The sequence below is a fragment of the Ipomoea nil genome, unplaced genomic scaffold (genome assembly GCF_001879475.1).
Source record: "Ipomoea nil cultivar Tokyo-kokei standard unplaced genomic scaffold, Asagao_1.1 scaffold0268, whole genome shotgun sequence".
Taxonomy (NCBI): Eukaryota; Viridiplantae; Streptophyta; class Magnoliopsida; order Solanales; family Convolvulaceae; genus Ipomoea; species Ipomoea nil.
The window spans coordinates 92457-107239 of NW_017616696.1; the positions used below are offsets into that span (position 1 = coordinate 92457).

The 14783-nt window shown below is 36.9% G+C and overlaps 1 protein-coding gene across 1 annotated transcript; it reads right to left on the reverse strand.

The window, feature by feature from the left end:
- Positions 1–12153: 12153 nt before the first annotated feature.
- On the reverse strand, positions 12154–14513 carry LOC109153794 (GDSL esterase/lipase 1-like). The gene is made up of 5 exons (XM_019301658.1): positions 14120–14513; positions 13873–13994; positions 13176–13406; positions 12559–12820; positions 12154–12467 (listed from the first exon to the last, which is right to left on the reverse strand). Exons 1-5 carry the CDS (start codon positions 14391–14393, stop codon positions 12226–12228), a joined length of 1131 nt encoding a protein of 376 aa, XP_019157203.1. The 5' UTR covers positions 14394–14513; the 3' UTR covers positions 12154–12225.
- Positions 14514–14783: the final 270 nt, after the last annotated feature.

The following is a 14783-nucleotide window of genomic DNA, read 5'->3' on the forward strand; positions in this document are numbered from 1 at the left end:
TAGATTTAGGTTCTTTATCATATTTCATGCTTGTATTCAAGGATTCAACATTTGGATTCCAAGATTTAGCATCAATTTCTTTAGAGAAGTTTTCTTCTCCCTTTTATCTCTTTATCTTGCAATGTTTATGCTTTACACTTGTGTTTTTGTGTTCTTTATGCTATTTAATCATGAGTAGTTAGTTTATGGAATTGAGTTAGGGTTGTATTATATATCTTGATGCTTGATTTGTGATTATTGCATAAAGGGAATTTTGCCTACCTAGGGTTCTTGAGTTTATGAAGGATTTGTGTTTGTATTTTGTTAATGCTTGGTGTACAACATTCATTGACATGTTTTGGAGGATTATTGGCCTCAATGAGAGTTGGGTCAAGATTTCAAGCCACTCCTTGCATAAACCCGATTTTTCCTATGAAAATGGGAGAAATTGGGGGTTTTAGATGCTTTGTGTTCTTGAAGAACTTGGAGTTGATTCACCACGAGAGTGGGGCAATTCCTTGTTCTAATCCTAGCTAATTTGCTCACGTGAGTGACTTATAGACTAGGATTCCTACGTGCATCCCCTCTATTTCTTGGTTGTGTGATCTTCCCCAATCTTTAGGTTGTGCTATGCATCTAGATGATAATGCTCCCTAGCTTGAGTCCTATTTCTTTATTTTGTGTTTATCCTTGTGTATATGTGTTAGTCTTATCATTTCCTTAAACTTGTAGTTTGCTTAGCTTCTTGTTGATTTCCTTATGCTAGTGCCTAGTTTATTGCGATTGCATATTGCGTGCCATAACCCCCAATTCCCTGATGACGACATAACACACCCGTACACTCACCATCACTCATTTCTGCTACATCAAAAATTTGGTGGCCATGAGCTTGATTCCTTGGTTTCCTTGGTTACTTGTTCTCCCTAATCCCTTATGTTGTTGAAGCATCTAGATGATAATGCTCCCTAGCTTGAGTCCTATTTCTTTATTTTGTGTTTATCCTTGTGTATATGTGTTAGTCTTATCATTTCCTTAAACTTGTAGTTTGCTTAGCTTCTTGTTGATTTCCTTATGCTAGTGCCTAGTTTATTGCGATTGCATATTGCGTGCCATAACCCCCAATTCCCTGAGGACGACATAACACACCCGTACACTCACCATCACTCATTTCTGCTACATCAAAAATTGGCGCCGTTGCCGGGGATTGGCAATTTGGTGGTTCTATGTGATTGCTTGTTTTACTAGCATTGGAGTTTAGGGAATCTTAGGAGACTAAGCTTTTTCTTTCGTTTTGTTTGTTTTTATTGTTCAAAGAGCTAATTGTTTTACCTTGTTTGAGTTTCGGTTGAAAGATCCATACTTTGTGCATACACTCTAGATTCAAAAGGGGGAGCTTTTACCACTCAATCAAGAACTTTCACCATGGATGAGTTTGCATTCCAAGGAGGATATTATGATTCTCAATCTTATGGGGGTAACCAACATGATGGATACGAAGATCCTTGCACCACTCAACCCCCACCTCCTAACCATTACTATGATGCTCAATCTCAATATTTTTGTCCACCACAATTCCATCCCCAAAACTCATACTCTCAATACACTCCAAACTTCCAAAATCCTTACCCACCACAATTCTACCAAGACCTACCTTGTCATTCCCAACCTCCATACCATAATCCATATCCTCAACAATACCAAGATCACCAATATGCTTTTAATGATCAATACCCTCAATGTTCACAAGACTACAATCCACCTCAACATCCTTTCCCACCACAAGATTACTCTCCAAATCCATACCCTTCACCCATTCATTACACACCATACCCCCAAGACATTCAACCCCCATATGATCATCACACCCATTCACCAAGTGTTGGAAAGTATGAATTAGATGAGGAGACCTTAGCATTGGCTAGGCGTTGGGGAGTCACTATTGTACCCGATGTTGACATTGAGGATGAAGGATATCCCATGAGACCAAGTGAGAAAGAATATGTCAATAATCAATGGGAACTTCAAGAGCCACTCCACCAAGAACCTCAACAAGAATGTCAACCATTTGATCAAGATCCGGAGATGAAGTTTATGATGGCCAACATGCTTAAGCAAATGAATGAGCAACAAGTTCTACTAGACAACATGATGGCTCAAATACAAGGTTTGACAACTCAAGAACCCGTTCAAGAATTGTCTTCCAATGTAGATGTTCTACAAGAGTTGCTCTTGCCAAATGAAGGTCATGTGGTTGAAGAAAATAAAAAGCGAGGTGAGGACATTGATGGTGAAGATGAAGATGATGAGGCCTATGATGAGTGCATTGAGATGGAGACACCAAGTTTGGGAGAAAGTGTAGAGTTGCAAGATAATGGTGATAAGGAGAAACTTGAGAATGAGTCAATGGAAGAAGTGCTAAAGAATGAAGAAGTTGATGGAATGTGTGGCACAAAAAAAGAATGCCCTCTATTGGATGACACTCCCTTGGGTGAGAACTTTAGAATAACTTGGGAACCGGGAGGTGTCAATGTTTATGAAAGTGGAGGTCCTCATTGTCCTATATTCATATCCAATGATTCTAACTTCCTATTGGTGCATGACAAAGACCCAAGGTTTCCATTACTTGCTCAAGAAAATGAAAACCAAGAAGAAGAAAAATGTGGATATCAAGAAAAGAATGAATCTCATGGCTACTATCTTGATCCAAAGTTTAGGAAGAAATCCTTGATTGATTTATGGATCAAGAATGGATTTGAGGAAAGAGGCATGAAACTTGGAATGAAGAATAAGGGAATTCTAGCAATGGGAGTGGTGAACTTGATCTTAAAAGAACTTATTGATAGCCACCACTTGAAGTGTTATTTGGAAGAAAATGTTGAAGAAAAGGAGATGAAGATTGAAGATGAGAGCATATTCTTGGAAGTGGATCATCGCAATTTCTTTGAGAAGAATATGTTACTTTTGAGCTTAAAGGAATTCCTTAATGCCCGTCACTTAAGGATATTCATTGAAGAGAAAGTGGATGGAGAAAAGAAACTCATTTTCACCCAAACATGCAAGGATTGTTCTTTGAGAGGTTGAGTCGAGCTAGCGACGTTAAACTTAGCGCTTCATGAGAGGCACCCCATGTTATCTTTCATTTTATTGCATTTTACTTTCTTCTTTATTTTTCTTTACACTTTTATTTTTGATATATCATGCTCTCACTTGTGCTTATTGTGCTACCTTTTCTCCCTTGTGCTTTATTTTCTTTTACATCGAGGACGATGTAATTTCTAAATGTGGGGGGTGGACAAAATATTAGAAAATTTTGAAATTTTGAAACTTTTTGAAACCTTGCTTGGATGACTCATTGTGCATAATGTTGGGTAAATTTCTCATCTTTGCTTGAAGTTGTGATCACTCCCTCTTTGTTGGTTTGTGGTTTGATTTGGTGGTGCTTGTTGCGATGCAATTTGTGATTGATGATTTGAGGTATAACACATGATTGATCTATTCTCTTGCCAATTGCCTTGTTAACCACTTAATAAATGAATAAATTCTTGATCTTGTGTGTTATGCATTGCTAGTGAAGGCTTATGTGAGATTCCGGTCATGGTTGTTTTGCTAGAACTTGCCTCATTACTCTCCAAGTGAAGTCTAAGATTTGCATGTTTAGAAATGATTTAGGCCATTTTTGTTTAGCCCGAACCTTTCAAGCCTACCTTTTACACATGTGTTTACCACTAGTTGTCCCCGTTGAGCCTTTTGTATTTGTTTAATAAGTGCTAAGCACTTGCCTTCATTGTGATTGTTTTTCCTTGTGTTAACCCTCATCATTTAACCCTTAACCCCTAGCCAAAATATTTCCCTCCACCCTTGAGAGAATAGAGCATTTATTCTTTTTCTTTGAAGAGATCTTTATTGGAGCTTGTTTTGTTAGCAATCCTCTTGATAATTTTGTCTAAGTGTGGGGGTATTGGTTCATGGAATAAGTTTGTTTATTGTTTTGCAATGAAATAAAAGAAAAGAAAAAAAAAAAGAATGATGAGAAAATTGAGAAAAAAGTCATGAAAAAGATATGAAATGAGAAAAATGAAAAGAAAAGAAGAAGAATAAAACTTTGAAGTTTGTTTTGAGAGTTGTACTCAACCCCCACCATTTTAGAGGTTTGTTTTGTACGTCCTTTAAGTCTTGTTTGCTCCTTTGTTCATAAATGTCATATCTCTTCTAGCTCCAATTGTGAATAAATGTGAAGTTCTCTCCTTTGTTTATTTTCCTTACCCCTTCTTTGTTAACATTTTACCCTTAGCCCCATTACAAGCCTAATAAAGACCTATTTGATCTTAGCATGCAATCATGGAGTTGAACTATTGGGAGTATGAAGGGCAAGCCTATGGAATCTCATTCAAAGCCAAGTTTTGCATAATCTCAACTTAGCATTTGTGCACACTTGATCATCACACACCTTAAATAATTTTGGTGCTTGGTTATTGGCTTGAGAATTGAACTTGTGTGGAAGGCTAAAATGATTCTTGAAACAAGTTGTGTTGTAACAAGTTGGATTGTGGATTGATAGGTTGTGCAAAGTGGGAGTATGATCAATTTGATTGCTAGGTTGGTGATTTATTTCTTGTCTTTGCTTGAGGACAAGCAAAGGTTTAAGTGTGGGGGAGTTGATAAGTGCTTAATTGTCTATATTTTCTCCCATTTCACTAGGCCATTTTGCTCATATATTCTTCCAAATTCCATGAGATTAGGACTAAATTGTGTTATTTTGCAAGGAGTTTGGTTTGAAAAGCATTGGAAGCAAAGTTGAGTATTTTCAGGCATTTTGGTGGACATTGGAGTCAAATGGAGTGTTTTGGATGCATTAGAAGTCAATGGGAGCCAAGGAGAAGCTAAGAGGATGGCTAAAACACTTCAAAAGGAGCCTAAGAGTGGTGTTTTCAATGGTGTTGGTCATTTGGGCAAACCAAAACAAAAGAGGAGCAAAAGATCAATGCATTGCAATTTTCGCTCATTTCGACCACTGTTCGGTATTTTGACTATATCTCAGCCTAGGAGTGTTGAAATGAAGTAATTCTTGTTCCATTGGAAAGAAGACTCAAAGGGCTACAATTCTTATAAATACATCAAAGTCTAAAAAGGAAGCCACAGGGGTCCAAATTGTCCTTGAATTTGAAGTTCCAAACTGACAAACCAAAACTGACTACCGTTTGGTTTTTGGACCATATCTCGGCCTAGGAATGTCCAAATGAAGTGATTCTTGCGCCATTGGAAAGAAGACTCGAAGGGCTACAACTTTCATGAAGACATCGAAGCCTAATTCTGAAGACAAAAGGGTCAAAATCAGCCTACAAAACGGAGTTCTGTTGCAGAGTAGAGCTCGACGCGTCGAGATTGGGCAGAATGTCGCGATTTTCTTACTGTAAATGTTCGACGCGTCGAGAAATTTCTCGACGCGTCAAAACCCTCCGTCTCTGCTCTATTTTAACTGAGTTTTCACTCATTTTTTGAGGGTTTTGAACCCCATTCGAACCCTAACTATTTTCTACTCTTTCTTTTCATATTTTAGTATTAGATTAGGTGTAGATTTAGGTTCTTTATCATATTTCATGCTTGTATTCAAGGATTCAACATTTGGATTCCAAGATTTAGCATCAATTTCTTTAGAGAAGTTTTCTTCTCCCTTTTATCTCTTTATCTTGCAATGTTTATGCTTTACACTTGTGTTTTTGTGTTCTTTATGCTATTTAATCATGAGTAGTTAGTTTATGGACTTGAGTTAGGGTTGTATTATATATCTTGATGCTTGATTTGTGATTATTGCATAAAGGGAATTTTGCCTACCTAGGGTTCTTGAGTTTATGAAGGATTTGTGTTTGTATTTTGTTAATGCTTGGTGTACAACATTCATTGACATGTTTTGGAGGATTATTGGCCTCAATGAGAGTTGGGTCAAGATTTCAAGCCACTCCTTGCATAAACCCGATTTTTCCTATGAAAATGGGAGAAATTGGGGGTTTTAGATGCTTTGTGTTCTTGAAGAACTTGGAGTTGATTCACCACGAGAGTGGGGCAATTCCTTGTTCTAATCCTAGCTAATTTGCTCACGTGAGTGACTTATAGACTAGGATTCCTACGTGCATCCCCTCTATTTCTTGGTTGTGTGATCTTCCCGAATCTTTAGGTTGTGCTATGCATCTAGATGATAATGCTCCCTAGCTTGAGTCCTATTTCTTTATTTTGTGTTTATCCTTGTGTATATGTGTTAGTCTTATCATTTCCTTAAACTTGTAGTTTGTTTAGCTTCTTGTTGATTTCCTTATGCTAGTGCCTAGTTTATTGCGATTGCATATTGCGTGCCATAACCCCCAATTCCCTGAGGACGACATAACACACCCGTACACTCACCATCACTCATTTCTGCTACATCAACTACTGCTACTACTGCTACTACTGCTACTACTGCTACTGCTACTACTACCATTACCACTACCACTACCACTACCACTACCACTACCACCACCACTACCACTACCACTACCACTACCACTACCACTACCACTACTACCACTACCACTACCACTACCACTACCACTACCACTACCACTACCACTACCACTACCACTACTACTACGACTACGACTACGACTACGACTACCACTACGACTACCACTACCACTACCACTACCACTACCACTACAATAATAATAATAATAATAATAATAATAATATCCGCATGGGCAGCTCAACTGGTCACAGAGGTGAAACTTTGAAAGAATGACCAAAGATTGAGTCTCGTCAACGGCAGTGGGGGGGATTTTTCAAAAATTAAATTAATAAGATTAAAAAAATATATTAAAACATTCCATCTTTAATATATTTCATAACACATTTTAAAATACACCAAAATTAGATACAACTATACAAGCTATGGTAAAATATTTGTTATTTGTATAAATTAAAGAATACGTTGAAGGCTAGTCATTTCCCAATCTTATTATCATTTTTAAACATTGGTTGTATCGCAATGAATCAGGAGCAGGGATCTGATAGTTTTAGCTTAAATACCACTCAATTCTGAGACGACACCCACTCACCTTAAAACTCCTGCAAATTATGTTGAAATAGGAGCTACATGAACGAAGCTATGGAGATGAAGAAGAAGCAGATTGAAAAAGAAGCAGATCGGAGAAGAAGGAGAAAAGATATTATTCAAGTCAACTCAAAAGCTTTACACGTTGGCGCATATATATATATATATATATATATATATATATATATATATATATATAAAAGATGAAGGTAGGAAAAGACATTCTTATCCTCCAACACCCCCCCGTAAGCTGGAGCGTGTAGATCCTACATGCCCAGTTTAGATACAAAAGAGTGAAAAAAAACAAAAAACAAAAAAGTTTGTTCTGCCATGAGTATACTGTAGCATGGCTCAGTGCCACTAAAAGAGTTTGTTCTGCCAAACCGATGCATAACTTTGTCTGTAGTAGTCGGATCAGATACTGAGGTTCACAATCAGTAGCTGCAACTAGTAGAGACTTGATGTAATTTTTTTTTTCTTGACTATCCTTGCCAGATTCGTTAGCTATAAGCCGAAATGTACTAGAAACTTTGGCAACAGTTAATGGTTCTGGTTTACGCATCAAAGACTGAGACGATCGACTTGCTTTTGCAACAAGGCCTAAATCACCAAGATCCTTATATTGCTTCTTAATGTGTGCTTCTTTAGCCCCACAAGCCTCGGCAAGGGCCTTAATAATTGATGCATCTCCAATTCCAAGTTCCAATCCCTCATGGGCAGGTGTAATTTTGTTTGCAGCTGAAAGGAAAGAATATTCATAGAGTACTCGTATTCCTTTTTCATATTCATTTGCTCAAGCTTGTCAGCAGCAAGAGCCTCAGACTGCTTATGACAACCAGACAACAGGAGTTCATGATATTTATCCCTATGCTTGCTCAACACATCAAGCAAAGCATCAATCGAGTATCCATAACGACGCAATGTTACTCCAAGCAAACTCACATAGTCCTTTATCAGCAGCAAATGGTTAGCAGTTTGCATCTTATAAAAATGATCTTCTAAAATAGAACACATCTTACTAACAGCAATGTTCCATAAATTCTCCACCTCTAATTTAGATATCAATCCACCACCGGTCCTCAAAACATGATCCTTATTAATAAAAAATCTAGCAATTTGTGCAAAGAACATTTGATGCGATTCGAGAAAGGGCGTCAATGATGATACCTGGAAATCAGAAATCAATAGGAGCTTCCTATTCTCAAAATAATACTGCTTAAAACGATCCTCGAGGCCTAGAGTTTGGTGAATGTGATAAGCCCTGTACAATGGCGTCAAACCGAATCTCAACATTCCAGTACCTCCATTGTTGTAACCGTCCCTGCTCTCATCGCTTAGTCCGTCATCATCTTTTTCTTTTTCTTCAAGAGCATAAACGCAATCCCTGAGACTGAATCGACTCTGCTCCTCGGCTTGCCGTTGCTTGATTCTAAGTTCCTCTTCTCTTTGCCTCGCTGCCGAGGCTTGTCCGATGGCTAACTGGACTAAAATCCGACTAACAACTCGGATCTCAACTGATTCCTGCACCAGCTTGAAGAACCTCATCAACTGATTCTTCTCAAGAAAGCTCAAACTACGGTCCTTGAAAATCGCACTGCGCGAATCAAGCACATTGGCCAAATTGCAGTCCGGACTGATCGGAGTCCTCTGCGGATTGATCGGAACCGACGGACGAACTCCTTCCTTCCGCTGCGGAACGACTGTGGAGATCGCCTGAACTGGAAATCGACTCGGAATCAACTTCCTTCCCCTGTGGAACGGTTGTGGAGATCGACGATGGACAGACTCGGATCGCCTTCCGCTGCGGATTGGCTAATGAAGTCTGCTCCGAAACCAGATTCCTCTCTCGAATCGTTGTTGATGCCGATCGAATTGGTGATCGAGCATCGGCTTTGTTGTTTCTACTCTGCGTAGCATTAATCTTCTCCACTGCCTGGGATTGAAGAAGAAGAGCACGGTTGATCGAGTTCCTCTGCGGAACCGACTTTGGAACAACACCAGAACGGAATCGCATGAATGGAGATTGTGTGACCGGAGTGGTAGCTTGTGTCTTCTGATTCACGCTGGCGACAGTAGAGACGGCGGCGGCGGCGTGGGATCGCCGCTCTGATACCATGTTGAAATAGGAGCTACATGAACGAAGCTATGGAGATGAAGAAGAAGCAGATCGGAGAAGAAGGAGAAAAGATATTATTCAAGTCAACTCAAAAGCTTTACACGTTGGCGCATATATATATATATATATATATATATATATATATATATATATATATATATATATATATATATATATATATATATATATATATATATATATATATATATATATATATATATATATATATATATAAGATGAAGGTAGGAAAAGACATTCTTATCCTCCAACAAACTAACCTGGTAGGATAGGATGAGCGCATCGGAGAAGACGACGACGAGGGCGGGTATTTCAACGCTACCCTTTCATCTTCTCCCCAAAGACATTATCGTCGACACCCTCTCCAAGCTTCCTGCTAAATCCCTAGTACGATTCAAGTGCGTTTCTAAATTCTTTTATGCTCTCATAGCCGCTGATCATGGCTTTGGCGTTTTTCATCGCAGCGTGTCCTTGACCCTTCCCAGTAGGGTGGGCATCCTCATCGTTATCGTACTTCGAACGCCGCTCTACACCCGTTCCCTCCCTATGTTTTACACTATAAATTTCAGCGAAGAAAACCGGCGGCCGGAAAAGCAGCTCCAAGCCAACCATGTCGGCTACTTGGACGGTGAACCCTATGGAATAGACCATCTACGCTCCTCCTCTGACGGCATGGTTTGTCTGCACAGAAACAACTGACACCTTATCGTTTGCAACGTTAGTACGAGACAACGTTTTTCCCTCCCAAGAATCCCATCCGACTCCACATCTTCAATAACCTATGCAATGTTGGGGTTCGATTTAGAATCTAAAAGATACAATGTTTTGGTGTCAGCCCCCACTATTGATCCCGGCGACGGCAGTGGGAGGAAGTATAAGCATTGGGTTTTGACTGTGGGAGTTGATAAATCCTGGAGGGAGATCAACAACAACTGTTCCCACCTCTTTTACACCACCTATGGCTATGGTTACCCCAACTATTCTGATACTAGTGTTTACATTGATGGTGTTATCTATTTCTATAATTGCAATTGGTTGACTAAAGTTCACCCTCCTACCTTTGGTATAGTGGTCTTTGAAGTTGGGTCCGAGAGTTTTTTTGTAATACCACTCCCAGATGTAATTTCATCACGGAATTCTTCTAGACATGCATTTGGGTTGCTACAAGTTGATGGAGGTCGACTGGCTATTGTTCGCGAAATGGACCAATCATGGTTGAATGTTTGGACTTGGGAGAAATTTAAGAAATGTTGGGAGAGGATTAATACTATCATTCCATTGAAAGAGAGTAGCACAATCAATGAACTGCGATTTACTACCAATCATGCTGGAGAAATTGTGTTGTTATGTATATATAGAAAACAACTTTACATTTTGGTCTATAACTTGAAAAGTAAAGTTTGGAAAAAATTTGATGTAGGTGGAGTTAAAGAATTTCCAATTGCTTGCCCAAGTGATGTTAGAATGTACGGGACTATGGACAATGTGTTTTCCCTAGGGTACTAAGATTTAATAGAATGCTATGTTTAATTTGAATTATATTATGCATGCATGAGAGTACTTTGGGGAGGTTTAATTTAATTTGGGGTCGATGGAGCTTTGATTTGGGATCATCTTAGGAGATTATAGGAGTTCGTTGCATGACAACTTCAATTTAAGGCAAAACTTGCGATTGAGAGATGGCTTAATTAACTTGGTGAAAGACAAAATTAAAAATTTAACTAGTCATAGACTTGTTTGGTAGAGCTTATTTTAAAATTTATAGTTTATTTTAAGCTACATGTACAAATTAAACTTCATTAATTTGAGAATGTTTCCTTTTTATATATAAGCTAGTAAGGTTGTTGACTTCATGATGTTTAATTTGTATACTGACTAAATTAATTTACTCCGTAAAAATTATATACGGATAAAGGTTTAATTTGGGACCCCCCCACAAGTAGTTAATAAAGTCAATCATATTAACTACTTGAGAGATTTGTTGACAAAGAGAGTATTCAAATCACATAACAAATTGAAGTGAGAACTATTCGCAATGTCCTTGTTTGACAAGTGAAAACTATCCGCAATGTCCTTGTTTGACAATCAGCCGTTAGCGGTGTCCTTGTTTGACAAGTAAGAACTATCCGCAATGTCCTTGTTTGACAATCAGCCGTTAGAGGTTAACGTTAGCGGATTTGACCAGCGAATTATAATCAACAGTTAGCGTTTTTGACCAGTGAATTATATCAATGGGTGGTAAAATGACCTAAGGGTATAATAATAATAATAATAATAATAATAATAATAATAATAATAATAATAATAATAATAATAATAATAATAATAATAATAATAATAATAATAATAATAATAATAATAACAATACTAACAATAATAATAATAATAATAATAATAATAATTTTCTCAAAAAAATAATAATAATAATAATAATAATAATTGTTTTAAAAAAATATAAGTAAGCCAATCATATTAACTACTTGGGAGATTTATTGATAAAAAGAGTGTTCAAATCACACAACAAATTAGAGTGGGAAACTACCTCGCAATGTCCTTGTTTGGTAATCAGCAGTTGGCTCTTCAATATTAGTATATATTTAATATTCTTAAATATTAGTATGTATTTAATATTTTATGCCCTAATTTTTATTTGGTCTCCTTTATGTCCCGTATTTGGTTTCAACCATATCTATACAATTATTTTATTGACGATTATAATCAATCTTGACTATATTAGCTTGCATTTGTAAACTTAGAATCACATATTTAATTACCTATTAAAATACGCAAATTCAACATTCAATTATTTATGCATGAACAATTCCAATATAATCTTGTCTTGATATACTTTAAAGTACTTATTTTTTAAAAAACAAAAAAATTATTTTTTAAAAAACAAAAAAAAAAAACATTGGTCATTATCCTAATCGCGCAAATGCGCTTAAAAAACTAGTAATAATAATAATAATAATACAACAATATCTATATATTGTGTTTTATTTTCATTTTTGCATACAAATGTAATTGAAAGCTAGACAAATTCGAAGAAGGATTTCACGTTGTATGGGTGGACAAGATTGTGGTCTCCATTCCAAAGCAATCTAGCAGACATGAGGTTGGACTTCTCAGTAGGGTGACCATTATCAAAAAACAAATAATCTCCAACATCTTTGCATAACTCATACTCTTTTAGTTGCCCCCTTTTACCCCCACAGCTACCCAATCCTCTAAAAGGACCACTACCGCAGCATGCTGTCTTCGTCTCTTTGAAACCTTAAACCATACAAATAACATAAATCTTATAAGCATTTAATTTTGAGCAAGTGGCAAGGGAAAAGATGAGTTAGTTAATTGACACACTAACCATATTTCGAAGGATTGTCAATTGCATTTGATGCAAACGTAAAGAAATCGAAATATGAATACTTAAATCCTTGTAATGTCTTCTCCAGCTTGCTGAGCTTTTTGGGTAAAGCCTTATTGTGCATCTTCCCCAGGTTATGGAGTTCCTTCATATAGCCACTATTATTCGTCTGTTGAAGCTTGAAGGCCCTGGCAGATGGGCTGCGACCTAAAGGTCCCACAGACAAAACCACAAATTTCCTTCCTCCTTCCTTGTATATATTCTACATTATATTGATTGAAATAAATAAGCACTAGAGTTAATATCCGATTTGGTCCCTCGACTATTAGGATTTTACAATTTTGGTTCTCGATTTCTAAACTTGTTCAATTTATCTTCAACTATGCAATCGTTAATCAAAATGATCCTCAATCATGACTATTTTGATTTGGACCAATGACTATTTTAGGTAAAATTTACATAGATGGGGACAAAATTGAGCAAGTTTAAAGTGGTGATTGGGGAAATTCTAATAGCCGAAAGACCAAATCCGGTGTTCATTCATAATCACTTGCGGTGTATAATATTTGTTAAATGAAACTTTAAAACTTGATGACAAACTATAAATTAAATTGTACCTTGATAACAGTAGTGAGATTACCAATAACCATATCCACATATTCCTGGCGAGTATATGAATTAAGGATGGTGGAATTTCTTAAAAAGGGGGAGGCTAAGTCATTGTTGCCAATACTAAACATGTACACAGCATTGGATATGAGGGTCTTTGATTCTTTGTCCCCCGACATCTTCTTCAATTCTTGTGCCACTTTCTTAAAATACCCAAATTGTGTTTTCAGATCAATTACCTGCAGAATATCAAATAAAGATCAAGCATCTAATTAAACAACAAATGGATTCATGCATATAAGACTTTATTATATATCCATAGTTCATTTCATATTATAGTCCTGTTTGGTAAAATAGTTAGTCTATCCGTCAATTTTAACTTATTTAACTACTATTAACTTTTTAACTTGGTTAAAAAAATCAATATAAGTATTTGATTAATCAACTTTTTGTAACTCTAAAATGCTAAAATTCAAAAATTTGTTTAAAGCAACTTTTTCAATTAGCTTTTTGAGAAATAAATTATACCAAACAGCTATCAGCTAACCGTTAATTTACCAAACATCTTTCTACAATCAGCTAATGTTATCAACTAGTTATACTCGCTAACCTAATCAGCTAACAGTTATCAGCTAACATCCATTATATGCCCGCATAATTAAAAATAAATAGCTTATTTTATGGAATATCATCATCATCACTCACAAAGCCAGAAAAGGTTTCGACAAGGCTACCGGCACCGGCTGATGCAAAGTTGACTCCATTAATAAATCTCCGATGATCTGTCCCGAAGTACGCCGGAATTAATGGTAGTTTGGCAAACTGGGCTGTGTAACCAAACATAGAAGTTAACAAATTGTATTATCAAAAGTATATATGGAAGGGTAAAAAGAACAAAGAGTAAAATAAACCACCCACTAAAATTAAAGATGAATAGTTAAGGTAGGCGTACCAATAAAATCTGGCATGAGACGACCATCAGAAAACCTGCCGGTGGGGTGCTTGAAATATGATTCACCATAGGGTGGAAAGTTAGCCTGGAAATTAGTGGTAGTATTGATGTAGTTATTGTTGCCAGGATCAAAGAATGAGTCCCCAAACACAAAGAGGGCAACATTATTATGTTTCTTGTGAGAGTGATGAGTCTCATGGGCTAAGCAATGCAAAGCAGTAGTTAAGCTGCCAAGCAAAGCCAAGGCATACACATAGGAATACAAACAACCCATTTCAAGATATTATTGATCTGATGAGCAGGCCATTTGTGGTCGTCGGGATGATTAATTTTAATACTACTTTGAGTCCTCTGTTTACGCCGCCATCTTTGAATCCCCTTTCTCATTCCATTTTTTTTATCCATCCCCGTAATATGTGAAATTCAGATCACATCACACTAATATTCACTAAATAATGTTTTAAACAGGTTCTGTCGTTGACTATTTTTTTTTTTTTGAATATTGCTGACTTTATAACATTTTATTACATTGTAGTATCTGTTTATCTTTATTTTCACAATCTGTTGACGCACAAAGAGTCAACATCGTCTTTATCTAAAGCACAAAGATTCAATATCGTTGGTATCACCTCCACTAAGGCTCGTTGACATCGTTGCATGGAAG